This window comes from Quercus suber, unplaced genomic scaffold, assembly GCF_002906115.3.
Source record: "Quercus suber isolate HL8 unplaced genomic scaffold, Cork oak 2.0 scaffold_118, whole genome shotgun sequence".
Lineage (NCBI taxonomy): Eukaryota > Viridiplantae > Streptophyta > Magnoliopsida > Fagales > Fagaceae > Quercus > Quercus suber.
Window position 1 is genome coordinate 1,028,258 of NW_027069583.1, and position 16,136 is coordinate 1,044,393.

The following is a 16,136-nucleotide window of genomic DNA, read 5'->3' on the forward strand; positions in this document are numbered from 1 at the left end:
TTATTTATATCAAATTTCTTACTTTTATTGTGTGCTTTGAATTAGTATTGTAGATTTTCCTGTTTTAATTTTAACTCAGGTTATAATATTTGGTGGAGTTGGACAATGTTAAAGCTCATAAATCTGACTCCAGTCTTTGAGGCTTAAATGTGTGAAACCACTTAAAAAAAAAAAAAAAAAAAAAAAAAAGTGTGAAACCACAATCTGTTGCTACTCTTTCTATTGTAATGCATTACTTTTATAAGTAATAAAATTCATTCAAGACCCATTTTATATATATATATATATATATAATGACGTAGCCTTAGCAAACAAGAAGTATACAACAGAGTTACTTTGTACGGTTGAGAATATGTACGGTTTCTATGCCAAAAGTGAACATACATACTCTGTTGTACACTTCTTGTTGTATTCTCAGCCTTCAAAGGTATTGCACGTGGTGTTAAGAAGATAAAAAAGTGAACGTTGCAAACAATACCTTAGAAGTTGAAAAGAAGATAAAAAAAGGTGAACAGTGCAATATGGATCTCAATCCATCCAAATCAAGAAGGATTGTGTCCTGCTCTGCCACCAAGAATGGGTGAAAGTTTGTCACATCTGCTAGGCATGAAGCATCAAATGTGCAGTCTTTTCCTTCTTTTCATTCATGTTGGTCATTTGAAGTTGAACTTGTCAAGACGCGATTCAAAATTCTGTCTAAATAAACTATGGATGTATTTTTATTAAAGAAATTCATGAAACACACATTCACACTTACATATGCGGAAAGTGATGTTCTATTCTTTCTTATCTTGTGTGCAGTGCCTCGGAGTGGAAAGTACCAACTACTTTCATTTATGGCTTCCAAGATTGGATGAATTATGAAGGGGCAATGGAAGCTCGCAAGCAGATGAAGGTCCCTTGTGAAATCATTCGGGTTCCGCAGGTTTCTCTCTCTCCACCATTACTTGTCTGTCTTGTTGCCTTTGCGTGTGAGCGCATTCACTCACTTGCTCATTTGTGTGTATATTTTTAAAAACATTTACCTGAATCTTGAGAGAATTTTTTTTTTTGGTTTAAATGCAGGCTGGACACTTTGTGTTCATAGACAACCCAAACGGTTTCCATTCAGCAGTTTTGCATGCTTGCCGCAAATTTCTCTCACCTGATCCTGATTCTGATTTTGATTCATTGCCTGAAGGTTTGACATCAGCCTAGAGGAAAGATAGTTGTAATGTTACTCCGTTGTATAAATATAAGTTCTTCTTATAGTTATATATAGAACGTTCATATTTCATTGCTAAAAATCTTTTGATTCTTTGAATTGTATCTGATTAAAATCTTGTGGACATATCTGCCAATGGGTAGGGTATGTGTTTTGTACAGTAAAAGTAAAGAAAAACGATGAGGCAGTTTTACTTCGTCTTTAACACTCCCTTTAAGTGCACGTTTCAGTTTTCAACGTTTTTAGTGGGTCCTGCACTATTTACGGGACCTGCATGTACTTTTTTCAACTAGGTCTCACAGCATTATTCACACATTTAAAAATTATTTTGTTACAGTGTTTTTAGTTTTCAGTAATAAGCGGTATCCAAACAGACCTTTAGTATCAATACCGAAGTACAATTCTTAGGTGGTGTGAACCTGATTTCTTTATTAAATTTAATTATGAAGTTGCTTTAACAAATGGTGTTATTTATATGGAAAATGCTAAAATCACTATTAATTTTATTACAAAAAGGTTATAAGTTAATATGTGATAATAAATGTAATTGGTGTCATTCTAACAATAGTAAACAAATGTCTTAATAACAAATAACCATCACCCATGTTCATTCCCACCACATCACCCATAAATTCATTCATTTTTCGTGTAAAACTATATAAATTTAAATGAAGGTTTTTATTGAATATTAATTACTTTAAAAGCTCAAATTTAAATTTTCTTTTTAAAATATTGAATGTGAACTTTAAATATTTTTATTGTTTATATACATATGTCTATATTTTTATTTTATGAGATAGATTTTTTTTGCATTAAAAATTCCAAATTTATGAAAAATTGGACTTTAGATATTTAAATTTTTATTAGTGGAGGCAATTTTTTGGAAAGGCAATGCACAAAAATTTAGGGCCCGTTTGGTAATATTGTTCTAGTAATTTTGTTTGTATTTTTTAGAAATGCACGTGAGTAAAAAAAGTATGTAAAAATACATGTAATATTGTTTAAAAATTGAAAATAGTTGTTTAAGTACATGTACCAAATGAGCCTCTAATTCCTAAAATCATTAGGATAAATTACTAACAATTTTTTTGGAGGGCCCATGTCCATTGTCCAAAGTCCTCCATCTACTTCCGTTAGTGCTAATTGCACATGGAAGTTAGGGAATTTATTGTAACATAATTAATGTCATGTTTAAGCAGTGGAAACTAATTAATTGCCTTGTATCATGAATCATGTACAAAATGAGGAACACAGCTGGAGTTTGATGGGTCAAATTAGGCACAATACTATTTCTTGTTACGGCAGTGAATAATAAATAATAAGTAATAAATGATGATGTCTACGCGGGGATGAGATTTTGATGACGTCAGTATAAAATTATAAGTTGGTTAAATTACAAAGTTAACCTTATCATTTACATCATATTTTAATTTAATTCATAACATTTCAATTATATCAATTTAGTCCCTAACATTTTCAGTGTTGTATCAATTTAGTCTCTTCCGTTATTCTTAGATGGGAAAAGCTAATGTGTCAAATAGAACAATAAAAGAAAAAATTTATACCACATCAATTGTCAACTGTACTGCCGCGTCAATTAAAAAATAAATAAATAACCAAATTAAAATCTACACACGTGAGATAAGTTTGGGGGGAACTAATAGGTTCTAAAATGCCTAAAATCCATCTCTTCTCCCTCATCTCCATTAAAATCCCTGAAGTTGCAGATCAAAGTGGTTGTCATGGCTTCCGAGGTTGTGGCTGTCAGTATGGTTCCTCTTTTTCACTTTCAAATGTTTTATTTCTGAGTTATACATTTCAAATGTTTCACTTTCGTCGCTATTGTGTTGCACCTTTTTTTTTCCCACAACATTTCTCAATCACGGTTGATTTATCATGTTTAAGCTTTAATGCTTTTAAATAATGCAATCTATGTGAATCTTGCTTGGAATTGTCTGACTGAAACTCTTACCTTCCCATCTTCATTTAGTGGGAATATAAAAGAATCTCATTTTCCATTTGTGCGCCTTCCTACGCATCTTTTGTTGTGCCCAAAACATTCATCAACATTCATTTGCTATCATTGCTCCCATAATACTTTTTCCGTCACAATTTATTTGTCCTATTTAAAAAATCAAACTTTTTAAGGGAATATTATTTATTATTGAGAAATGCTAACAAGTGCCCTTAGGGTACTGGTTAAGAATCCAGTTAAAAAAAATTTTTATGAGAAAAGAAAAAAAAACAATTAATGTTTTGACAGTTTTTTTCATTTCCCATAAAAGTGATGTCAAAACTTTCCTAAAATGGATTCTTAACCAGTGCTAACGAGAAGATGGTTTCACATCTTGAAAACTCTTGAAAAATGGCGGAGGAAATCAGAAACACTGAGATGGGATCCGTTGCCGCCGCAAAATCAAGCTCTCTGTGGCCCTCTGTTCTCTGTTGGATCCCCACCTCCATTGATCACATCATCGCCGCCGAGAAGCGTCTTCTCTCTCTCGTAAAGTATTAATCAATACTCTCATACTATGTTTAAGCTTTAATGCTTTTAAATAAAGAAATCTATGTGAATCTTGCTTGGAATTGTCTGACTGAAACTCTTACCTTCCCATCTTCATTTAGTGGGAATATAAAAGAATCTCATTTTCCATTTGCGCGCCTTCCTACGCATCTTTTGTTGTACCAAAACATTCATTTGCTATCACTGCTCCCATAATACTTCTTTTGTCCTAATTTATATATCCTATTTAAAAAGTTAAACCTTTTAAGGAAACATTATTTATTATTGGGAAATACTAACGAGTGCCCTTAGGACATTTGTTAAGAATCCAGTTAAAGAAAATTTTTATGAGAAAAAAAAAAAAAAACAATTAATGTTTTGACAGTTTTTTTTATTTCCTATAAAAGTGATATCAAAACTTTTCTAAAAAAGATTCTTAACCAGTGCTAACGAGTGCCCTTATGGGTGGCATGCTTCACAACGTCCCGCCACATATCCCGCACAGTTTTGTTGCCAACACTTGAGTGCAAGGCACGCCTCTACCACTACACATGTGGTGTAGTAGTGGTACACGTGTCTTGGGCTCAAGCTTATAAGGCACATGTGGGAGGCGTTTCTCCCCGATGTGGGATTGAGCAAAACCTTGAGGCTAGGAGCCAAAGAGGACAATTTCTGCTAATTAGGGGCTGAGACAAGAAACCCTCCCACAAGGGTGCTGATCATAAATCTTGAAGTTTCATATGAATGATTGTAATTAATCATTTTTTCATTTCTTATTTCAAATTATTGAAAGTTATACCTTGGTTTGAAACTTTTCAAACGAAGGTTAATTATTACAGTATTCTAAACGTTAGAATTTTAAATCAACTCTTTTGAGCTAGGTATAACATTTTTTTAAAACTTTTTTCACAATTGGGCATGGCTTGTTATGATTGTTGCCAAAAAAAAAAAAAAAAATGCATCAATGGTGAATCCAACTCCAAATGATGTTGCTTCAAATCATTACAAGTCATGTCATTGTAAACTTACCACTTTGGCCATATCCATTAAGCATGATCCTAGAAGGTCCAGCTCTGTACCAATAAATGTGTCAGAATTGCTCATCACATCAGGGATTGCAGGTATGAAAAGTGCCAATAGACCTCCAACCACAAGCTCTTGAGCTCTGGCAAATAGGAAGGAGTCGATGTCCTTGGCAAATTGAGTTGCATAGGCCTCCACAACTTCCTTTTGCGCATTTGTGTAGAAAATCTTCCCTTTATTCCAAGCAGGAGACCCTTCATCCATAACTTCTATTGGAGCCTTAGACAGCCACTGTAGTGCAAAAGAAGAGTGAATAAAATGAAGAGATTCCTTGGGAAACAAGCGGCCATGGAAAGAACCTGGTACTCCAGCTGCAATGTATTGCTTGTTGGGAGGAAAAGACTTGAAGAGAGTGTTGAAATCATTGGAGACATGGTCATTGAAAAACACCATAAATTCTGGGATTTCAGTATGTACTCCTTTTGATATGTATTGGAGTTTTATGGCTTCTATTATGTTTTGCACTGAAATAAAGGTATTGGGTCCAGTAGAACAACCCAAGTCTGCCACATATACTAAGTTTAGAGAAGCTGAAAGGGTCTTAATGTCAAAGTGATCGGCTATTGCCTTGTTGATCTTTTCTTTGGCAGCTTCAGCAGCCTCTCTCTCCAACACAAGTGGTGATTATAATTTTTTTTAATAATCCTCGTAATTAGGAGCTTGAAAATAATCTAACAATAGAGTTTGGAATGCAATTTTCTTGGAAACAAAATTAAATAATTTTGGATGGTAGAATCCAAAGATTCCAAACAAAAAAAATTTGTAAAGTAGAATCCAAAGATTCCAAACAAGAAAATAGATCAAAATTATGTAGGCTTGAATATTAAAGAAGACCTGATAGATGGAGTTTTGAGCATAGCTATAAGGGCCCTTTCCTCCGTTCATTGCATATGATTCAGGCGATGCATATGTCTTCTTGTCCTCCATCTCTCTGTGTGCATATGTCCTCTTATCTTTTTTCTCTCTCTCTCAAAACTAACAAATACATATTCTATATATCATGGTTTTTTTTTTAAAAAAAAAGTAGAGACAAAAAACTGAAAAAAATGACAGATTATTATTATTATTATTATTTTGATGAGAAATGGCTGATTTTTTATTTTTTGGTTTGACCTGGGTCGGATCCATGGTCCGACCAATAAATAGATAAATAAATTTTATGTGAAATTTTAAAACTTATAATAAGAAAATATTAAAAATATAAAGATTTTTTTTATTTGAATACTATTTAAGTTCAGTATATTTATTTTTATAAATAATAGTTGAATAATTTAACTTTACTTATATGTTTTATAACTATTTATTATTTTACTAAAAAAACTATTTATTATTTAAAAAAGAGAGCAAACGTCACTGCGTCTTTTAACCACACACTGGCAGTCCCACACCTACACGGCCACACGTTTTACGTTTACTCCACATTTGGGCTTCTATATGCCAAATGTTAGGAGCATTTAGCATTTGAGCCCCAAAACCCATCAGCAACCGAGAGTCCATATCTCATATGCAAATAAAAAATTTGAGATTTAGCTACAGTACCATCTCAAATGTAAGATGGTACTGTAGCTAGATTGTAAAAAAAAAAAAAAATTTTAATACTTTTTTATACCCGGCAATTTTCTCTCACCTCCCATTTTTCCTCTTTCTTTTCTCTCTCTGCCTCTCTCTGTTTCTCATCACCTCTCTCTTTCTTTTCTCTCTCAGCTCTCAAGCTTCTCTCTCAGAGCTCACGGCGAATCACCAAGCCAGATCGGAGCTCACGCCGGATTGGATTTCTAGATCGGCGTGGTGGCGAGGCTGGTGGCGTGGCTGCGATGGGCGCGGTGGCTGGACGTCAACGCGGTGGAGATTGGCTTTGAGACCGATGTGTAGATCGGCATAGAGACCGGTGTTTGGTGAGTTTGGTGGTGATGACATGGTGGCCGGTTTCTAGGTCTGGTGGCCGGCGTTTGGTTGGTTGGGTTGCTTTCATATTTTGGTGGGTTTTATTTTGGGTTTTTGGTTCCGGTTTCCGGCGTTTGGGTCGGATTTGGGTGGCGTTGGGTGGTTGGATTTAGGTTCGGTGGTTGTGATTTTTTCCGATGGGTTGGGGGATTTGTTCCGATGGTGGGTTTCGGTGTTTGCTGGGTTTGTGTGTTTGCTGGGTTTGTTGGGTTCGGTGGTTGTGATTTTATTTGGTTTTTTTTTTTGGTGTTGACGGTAGTTTCTGGGTTGCCGGCGGTGGTGGTGGCAGCGGTGGTGGTGTGCAGCGGTGGTGGTGATTGTGGTTCTGACCAGAAGGAAAGAGAGAGAAAGAATAAATAATGTGTTGTATTGGATAATGGTAATGGTGAGATATATTATTTTATTATGTAAAAATATTATTTTAATAAGTAGGATTGAGATATAAAAGTTGGGATGTTGGAGAATTGTAAAATTGAATTGTATAATTGATAAAGTGATTTTTTGAGGTGGTAAAATAATATAGGATTTAGAATCCGGATGCGGATGCTCTAAAGCTCTTTCTTTTGGATAAGACTCTCTCTCTCCTCCCTACCCACCGTACCTATAGGCTACTTCAGCAAGTCTTCATCTTCCTCAAGATCTAATTCCAGTTAAAGCTTCAAAGCACAAAGATTTCTCATACACTTCATCTAATAAAAGTATTTCTTCATTCCATTTTCACCCTTAAATCTAAGATTTTTTCCAAATCTTCACTTCATTTTTTGTCTAGTTTCTTTTTTGTTTTTTGTTTTTTGCTTTCAATTTCATTAACCGGTTTAACCTCTCTGGTTCCCGGTTTAACTGGTAGTTTTCTTGCTTTTTCTGTGTTTTTCATTAGCCGGTTTTGGTTCTCGGTTGAACTAGACAGTCCAGTCTGGTTTTTAAAACCATACTTTATATATAAGTTGGATTCAACTTTAAGTTACACATAGTATGACTTTAACCAACGTTACACTAATTAATAACTTTTTATTGGATTAATATTTTAAAATTTTAACTACTAGATTACATGCCCTCTATGTTTTTAACAAATATGTTATAATTCATACCAATTGGATGTTATTTATTATTCAATTCATAAATTCATCTTTTATACAATTTTAAAATTCAAAAACCTACTCAAACTAACAAATACATATTCTCTATATGAGTTGGATTCAACTTTCAAGTTACACATAGTAAGACTTTAAGCAATATTACACTAATTAATAAATTTATATTGGAATAATATTTTAAAATTTCAACTATTGGATTACATGCTCTCTATATTTTTAACAAGAATATTATATTTCATACCAATTGGATCTTATTTATTATTCAATCCATAAACTCATCTTTATACAGTTTTAAAATTCAAAAACTTAAGATTTAAACATTTAATAGATGACATATTTATAATCTTTGAGTTGAGCATCTTGAAATTTGGAGGAAAATCTGGTCTCTAAAGCTTCCGAAAAAAATCAAGATTTTCTCTTGGCGTGCTTGTGTAAATGGCCTTCCCGTACTCACAAAAATGGCTGCTAAAGGTATTCAAACTTGCTGTGTTTGTCCAATCTGTGATGAGGCGCATGAATGCCTTCTTCATGCGTTAATCTCTTGTGATTTTGCTCTTTCGGTGTGGTCCCTTTGGAATGACTGCCCCATTCATTTGCTGCTAAAAGCAACAGATTTTAATGATTTAGTGCTCCATCTTTGCTCTTCTCTGTCTGCTTTGTACCTGGAATTTTTCTTTGCAATTGCTTGGTCGATTTGGTGCAATAGGAACAAGCTCATCCACGATGAGAACAGCATGCCGTCTTTGCAAGTTTTGGAGATAGCTAAGAGCTTGGTTGAGGATTTCAAGGAGGCCTCCTTGTGGGACTTTCCCTCTCCTTCGTCCCCACAATGTGGCTGGGTTGCTCCCTCGCCGGGCTATCTCAAGGTAAATGTGGATGGTGCCTCTTCCATTGATGGCAGTGGTGTCTCTGGTGTAGGAGTTGTCATTCGAGACGAGTTGGGTGTGATTGTTGCTGCTCTCTGTAAGGCTCTGCCCATGCACTTCCCAGCAGAATGGACAGAATTTTTGGCTTTGGAGCAAGGTGTTCTCTTGGCTCAGGAATTGAACCTTTCGAAGGTGATCTTTGAATCTGATGCCTCTTCGGTCATTGCAGCAGTTTCTGAAGTCAGCAATGGTGGCATATTGGGACATTTTGTGCAAAGTATTCAGTTCGTGGCGTTTGTTTTCGTTTGCTGTAAGTTCTGTCACGTGAAAAGGGAATACAACAGGACTGCTCATGAGCTAGCCCAATTTGCTAAGTGTAATCAAGCTTCCAATCTTTGGAAGGGTGTTATCCCGCCCTGTTTAGTTCACTTATGTCAATCTGGCCTAAGTTGTTTATGTTGGCTTTCGGCCTCTGTTGTACTCCTTTTCTTGTGTTAATGAAATTCAAATTTCTCTTAAAAAAAAAAAGAAATTTTGCAAGTATGGAAGGTATAAAAGGAAAATGTAATTAACGGTGGATTTGTCAAAATTTGCATCTAATAAAAAAAAAATTAAGTGGTATAAAGTTTAAATATTGTTTAAAGTTACATTATGTGAAAAAAAAAAAATAATAACCTTAAGTGCAACTTAATCTCACCCTATGTACGTATATTTCCAAGCGCATGTCTTTAGATGTGTTGATTTCTTCATCAACTTTATCACATGAAAGATTCAACTCCCGTTTTAATCTTGCCCACTGCATTTAAAATTTTTAATTAAATGTTGTACTAGATACATTTTTAAATTTATACTATTTAATTTGAACCATCATATTAATTTATACAAGATTGGGAAGATCATATTCCGTATGGTTCCTTAGTTCCTTGATTTGATGCTTTTGGCCTTAAGAAATATATTCACTTTTTACTGTTTTCAATTTCATGCCGACTTAGACTTGCCCAAGATTGTTGTGCTGTGCTCTAATGATGTTATATTTTAATTGATTTAGACTTATAAAGTATTCTCTCCATGAAAGCCCCTTGGACCTTTTATACAGTTTCCATCCTCAATTTTTTCAATTTTTTGGCTTCTTTGCCGAGAATTCTTTTTTTAATAAAAAAATTGATTCAAAAAAGAAGTACTCCTCATCACAAATTTCTTCTCTTAACTTATTATCTTCCTTCTTCCCCTTAATACTGTTTCATGAGAGTGGATGAAGACTCAAATCCACCTTTTTGTGTGGAAACGTATTCAAATCCATCCTTTTTCTAGATCCTTTTATTTTTTCAACACTTAAATCAAGACTTACGATACAGCACCAAATCCAAATGTGAATCTATTGAAACACCTTTACATTTTCTTTGCAATTTTCAACTCCATCTTTAACTGGTGTCATTTCAATGTCCGCAAATGCAATATTTCTCATGGTCTTACTTGGTGATTACTTTATATTTTGCCATCTAGAGCTATTTACTTTTGCCATCTAGAACATATGATTAAGACAAAGACACTCTTACACCGAAAGTTGTTTGTTTTTTACAAATATACACTTTCATCTACTATAACTTTAATCAATTGTTATTAAAGATGCTTTTACACCAAAAGTTGTTTGTTTTTAACAAATATACACTTCACCTTCTATAACTTTGATCAATTGTTATTCTAGTTTACTAAGTTTAAAATAGGAGTATTATTTTAGTCAATTAACGTTGATACACCGCCATTTTAGACTTAGTCCTTAGGTCTATTGCTACTTGGCTCTTACATCCACCATTAGAAAGTTACCATTAATTCCCTCAAAACATCACATTTTTAATGTTAAAAATAATATATTGATTGTTTCACACCACTTTTTCATCGTCTTTCTCTCTACCCATCCGCCCTTGCAACCACCATTCACGGTAGCTCTATCACCACCCATGATCCATGACAGCCTCCACTCCCACCCATGATGCCCAGGTTCATGACGTCATGACCTACATTGGTTATGATTTCATCAACATTAGTAATCTAGTAATTTGTCGAATGCATGATATTATTTTTCAGCTTTTTTATTTTTTATTTATTTTTTTATAATAGATACAATATAATTTTAACATATGACATTCATTATATGATGATTATTATTTATCATAAACATTACCAATTAAACTAACTAGAACCAACAGATGTAGGATAAGTTGATGTTATTATTTTTCTTGTTAATTTTTAAATTTTTAAGCAAGACTAAGAAGGAGAGTTGCTGATGGTGTCCAACTATTTTAAGGCACGATTAAATTAATAATATGATGAATGGTTAGGTGCATTTGAGAGAGAGAGAGAGACAGAGAGAGAGAGAGAGAGAGAGCAAAAATGGTCATGTTTTTACCTTTAACATATGTATAAATCTAACTATTTAGGAGTTTGATAGAGTATGTGGCATGTTTTACCCAGAAAAAAAGTTGTAACTGTGCTAGATCATTAGTGGTAATTAATGTTAGAATATGCATGCTAATCCACTAAAGTCTTTATAGTTTGTGAAGAAGAATTTGGAGCAAAAGTTCTTATATTTTTACAAAAAAATGAATGATATTCTTTCTGGTTTATTGACTAATCACTTCGAGGTTTTTTCAATATATAACCCCTTGGATGATGTATTGAAAGTGACTTTAAATGGCCAAATTAATTGAATGATCAATCGGGTAAAATGTGGAATGATTTTGTAAGTAAACAGGCAAGTTTTGCATATTTGAGACCCACATGGACAAATTTGAGTCTTTTGCATATAAAAGCTTTAATAATATCAGTGTACACAAGACTTAATATCCATCTGGAACGTGATTGGCAGTTACAAGTGGTGCATTACATCTTGTCTTATTTGAATGCTCACGAGTAATTAATCATGTGTTCCATTTAATTTAGCGTATCCACGAGCAGTTAAAAAAAGGAGTGGGAGAGTCAATAGTCAATTTCTATTTACTATTCTCTAAAAAGTAGATAAAGCATATACTCAGCTCCCTTGTGGGTTCCAAAAAAATATAGCTTAAATAGTAAATATTTCCAAACTCAAATCATTCTATAATGAAAGTGAAGAAAACAAGAAAGTATACAGTGTAACAACGGTGGAATAGAAAGAGCAGAGTAAAATCTATGTGATTGAATATTAACAATACTAACTGAATAATAAAATGTGTATAGTTCTCTATATATAGAGCAGGAGATAAGCTTAAATCTAATCTAGCCAACTAACAATAATTCCGTAAAGCTTGGAATCAGTTACACTCTATTTACACGTGTGATTAATGTGCTCTTAACAGAAAATATCTAATTATAAAAAAATATCTCAGCAGCTCATCCTTTGAAGAAGATGCTAACACGGACTCTGAAGCTCCAAGTCTAATCGATGTCGTATAGTTTGACTGAAATAATTCTCTTTAAAACCCAAAACGTCACCGTTTGTAATAATGAGATACGGTGCCGTTTTGCTGCAGATTTAAAATAAGACCTTTAGCTGAAACTAGTCGTTAGGCTCTGAAGTCTAACATCACGACCTGATTTGAAGTCTAAATATTCAAAGTTTCATTTAAATATTTTCTATGTTCGGTAATCATCTAACACTTCTATTTGAGCTTCCACATGCTCGTTTTGGATTTATCTGCAAAACAGAAAAAATACAAAAGTTATTTTCTTGTTAAGGAAATTAAAGCTTGTAAGAATTTTAAAAAAGAGCCAAATAATATTTATTTGTGCAATTGTACTTCTTCTAAATTTTTGTTTTCTTTACTTCAGCAAAGATTGTTTCTTTGGATACTTCATTTCCATTCTTAGTCCCTCTTTTTGTTGTTTCCTATAACCAAAGATGCAGTATGCCATTATGTATCTCTGATAATATTATAACTTCATCAATAAAGTATAAGTGAACCGTTTTTACCTGTTATTGTTCATTTCCTTCAATTTCAAAGACTCCAGTTGCCGTAAAGTTTTGTTTGCGAATGAAGAAATTTTAACTTTCACTTGGAAGATGTAGGTTTTTCCAATTATGCATTTGATATAATGTGGAATAATATTGCCACCATCTTCATCCTATTATTTATAAATAAAAAAAATTTAGATTTCAATTAGTGTAACGTAATAGAATTAATTTAATTAAACAAATAACTTATTTCTATCATTTTTACACCTTTCTTCCATATTGAAGAGTTGTGTACCAAGTACTTTAATTAACTTCTCTTCTTTCTTGACAAATACTACAAAATTTGCATGTTCTGTTGTATCACCAACTTGCATTTCAAGCCTGTATCTGAAATATTATTTTCAATTCACATAAGCATTTATATATATTCAAAGTTAACCAATCGTAAATATATAGACTTACATACCTAATTTTTGGAAATTCACATGCTTTCATACATGTGTCACACCATAGTTTTAATTCATGTTTTTTTAATTTTTTAGGACACTCATAAATCAATACTAACCACTCAAGCCAAAAAATTATAAGGTGATTGATGAATATCACTGGACTATGCAACCATAAAGTGGGATTGCATAGATACAAATTAATATCACTGGCCTATCGTTTGAAACCACCTTGTGATAAGACTAACCACTCAGCAATACAGTGGGCGATCTTACCTTCGCTTAAGCATGTCTGTGGCCAAACTCATGGAGGGTTGCCATCATGCATTGCCAAACTACTCCTCCCTAAAGAGCGTTTAGGAGCAAATCCTTCCTAGCACTAGGAAATATTGATTTGTTGAGGAAACATAATGACATTTTTTAGGGCAATTCTTTGAATCTTGTCCTGATTTTTTGCACACATTCTAAGAAAAATCCAATCTTGAAGTAGGAAAAATTTCAAGTCCAAATTCAACATTTTTTTTTAACGATTTTCGGAAGTCAAAAAAATAGGAAAAATCATAAAAATTCAAAAAATGCTCAAAATGCTGAACCGATTACTGGAAACCCTCACTAAAATCTTGGAATGAATTTAGGAACACAATTTGGCCAAAGGGGAGGGGGGCAAGGCGATGCAGCGTGCATGTGGGCATGAACAAATAACCTCATTTAGGCATCCCAGCATGCACAAATAACCTCCATTAGGCATGTTGGCATGCCCATAGCAGCCCCATGTGCACGCTGTCAAGGCCAAGGCATGCCTGCGTGCACGTTACCAAGGCGATGGCAGCCTAATGTGAGCATGTAGCCAAGGCTATGGCATGCCAGTGTGCATGCTACCTAGATATCCAAGAGAGACCAAGTAAATTTGTATACAGTCGGTGTATGCAAATTAACTGCACTGTGGTAGCTCAATTATGCCAAAATGATGGCCTAAGAAGTGCTATGGATCCGATAACCAATATCCTCTGCTGGTTATCAAGGTCACACAGGCAATATAACCAATATCCTCTCACCAATATATATATATATATATATCTCTCTCTCTCTCTCTCTCTCTCTCTCTCTAAATATGATCTTGGCCTAAACACCTCCATCTCTCTTCGATCTCTCCAATCTAAAAGAACTGAAGCATCCATGCTCCATGGCAAACCCCAGCCACCAACACCATCTCTCTCTCTCTCTCTCTCTCTCTCTCTCTCTCTCTCTCAGAGCATAAAGCCACTCTGTGGACCCAATCTTTCCAAACGCTAATGGAATTTTGAGAAGCATGGAGAAAAGGGGGCAACCACTGAGATATATTTAGACTACAAGCTGAGTGATAGATGGGTGATTCAAATGGACTATATCGAACATTGCCAGCTATTATGGGGGGATAGCATGTGTGAGTATCTATGGAGCAGATCCTTCCTGGCACCAGTGCAATCTCCTAGAAGACCAACCACAGGTTTTTTCAAAGTGCACTGAAAAAACATGTCTATACTGTGATCCATAACATCAACCATTGCTAGTATAGAAAAAGATAAAAACAATGGAAGGAAGCAGAGGCAGAGTTTTGATTCAATCCCATATGATATCATCCTTTATATATTCTCACTGCTTTCACTTTTTTGTGTCTTCAAATTGAAGTGTGCGTGTAAGGCATGGCATGTGTTAGTATTAGTGTAAAACTTTTTTTCTTAATTAAGTAAAGTATTTTTGCCAAACTTTAGTAAAAGTAACTTATATAGATGATAACCTCTAAACCCGATGAATACCCTCAATGAGGGTGGGTGAACTTTCCTCCAAACATAAAGAAACTATTATTGTTAGTCGTGTGTAAACAAGAAATAACTGTGAAATAGACACATCATTAATAAGCATGGACAGAAGGAAAAAATTCAAAACTCCAAGAATAGAGATCAATGAATGATACTAGACTGATAGTTAGTCTTGTGTTGTGCATCAGAGTTTCTATGGGTGAATCACAAAAAAGTTTACACCTGCTGGTTCAGCTTGAAAGACAATAGTGCCCATCAACTATTGAGAGCTCTGAGAAAGTGAGATCGATGGATAGAGGGGAAGATCGAGGGGATGGCCATTTAAGTGTTGGTTTGTCACTGATGAGATGAGAAGGGCTGACCTAGGTGGTCGGCCATGGAGGTTCAGAGAGAGAGAGAGAGAGGTTTCTAGAATATTGGGCATACAACTAGGGTTTTCAGTGGTTTAAGTAGCAATGGACAAGCAACCTCAGCCACCTCTTCAAAGAATCATTTTTTTAAGCCTCATATAGGAAGAATGACATTTGAATAATAGCCTCATATGGGAAGAATACATCATCACACAACCAGTATGCTTGAAGAGCATAGAACCTCACTTGAAACTAAAGCCAACCAATCAGACACTGTCTCTTTTTGCAATTAATATTTCCTATTTTCCTTTAATTTTGTGATTTCCATAGACAAATTTTATTGTGGAATGTCTAGTTACAGGAGTTGTACTGCTTTTGAGTAAACTTCTTTACAGAAGGAATAGTTCAACACACCTTTAGCACTTTTTATCCCACCATTGAGTCAACTCCCAAGAGTTTTTACTATATTGATGGTTTGCTAAAGAACACATTGTTCACATACAGACATAAACTTTGTACTTCTTTTCGGGTATCAGATTTTATTTCACAGTATGTTCATATGTGTAATTGTGAATGATAGATCAAAAGTGGGTTCAAGTAAACAAAAGTGAGCATAAAGTATACACCATTTACTTCAACACATATCAACATATTAGTGAGATTGACGGTAAAATTGAGTGGGTCACTTATTTGAGGGCCAAGGCATATACAAAACTGGAGATGGGTGATCTGCTTCACCTAGGGATGGGAAGGTGTTAGGCACCCAACCCTAACCCCCCAATCTTAACTTTCATAAATTCGGTTAATAACTTGTGTTAGCTTGTGATGCTTAAGGTTTCTACATTGATTCTATGTGGTGAAGCCTAGGGTTTGTTATTTATCCCTGCATTCCTCTTTTATCCTTATATTTCTACAC

General features: G+C 34.4%; 2 protein-coding genes and 1 long non-coding RNA gene across 16 annotated transcripts in view; 1 reads left to right on the forward strand and 2 right to left on the reverse strand.

The window, feature by feature from the left end:
• The first annotated feature begins 8 nt into the window (after window positions 1-8).
• Window positions 9-1,414, forward strand: LOC112019095 (uncharacterized). The gene is made up of 2 exons (XR_010629866.1): window positions 9-925; window positions 1,066-1,414. It is a non-coding gene; the product is annotated as an uncharacterized LOC112019095 (long non-coding RNA).
• A 3,258-nt stretch (window positions 1,415-4,672) lies between these two features.
• Window positions 4,673-5,755, reverse strand: LOC136068504 (loganic acid O-methyltransferase-like). The gene is made up of 2 exons (XM_065775755.1): window positions 5,625-5,755; window positions 4,673-5,396 (listed from the first exon to the last, which is right to left on the reverse strand). The coding sequence occupies exons 1-2, from the start codon at window positions 5,715-5,717 to the stop codon at window positions 4,722-4,724; spliced, it is 768 nt and encodes a 255-aa protein (XP_065631827.1). The 5' UTR covers window positions 5,718-5,755; the 3' UTR covers window positions 4,673-4,721.
• Window positions 5,756-11,817: 6,062 nt separating this feature from the next.
• Window positions 11,818-16,136, reverse strand: part of LOC112011347 (putative disease resistance protein At3g14460) — a 79,084-nt gene continuing 74,765 nt past the window's right edge. For 12 of the 14 annotated variants that reach the window (XM_065775747.1, XM_065775739.1, XM_065775740.1 and 9 more), the window contains 4 exons: window positions 12,893-13,012; window positions 12,644-12,795; window positions 12,471-12,559; window positions 11,818-12,367 (listed from right to left, as the gene is read on the reverse strand). The gene's annotated coding sequence lies outside the window, so the exon portion shown is untranslated. The remainder of the gene's footprint in view (window positions 12,368-12,470; window positions 12,560-12,643; window positions 12,796-12,892; window positions 13,013-16,136) is intronic. The other 2 variants (XM_065775746.1, XM_065775750.1) reach the window with 2 other exon arrangements.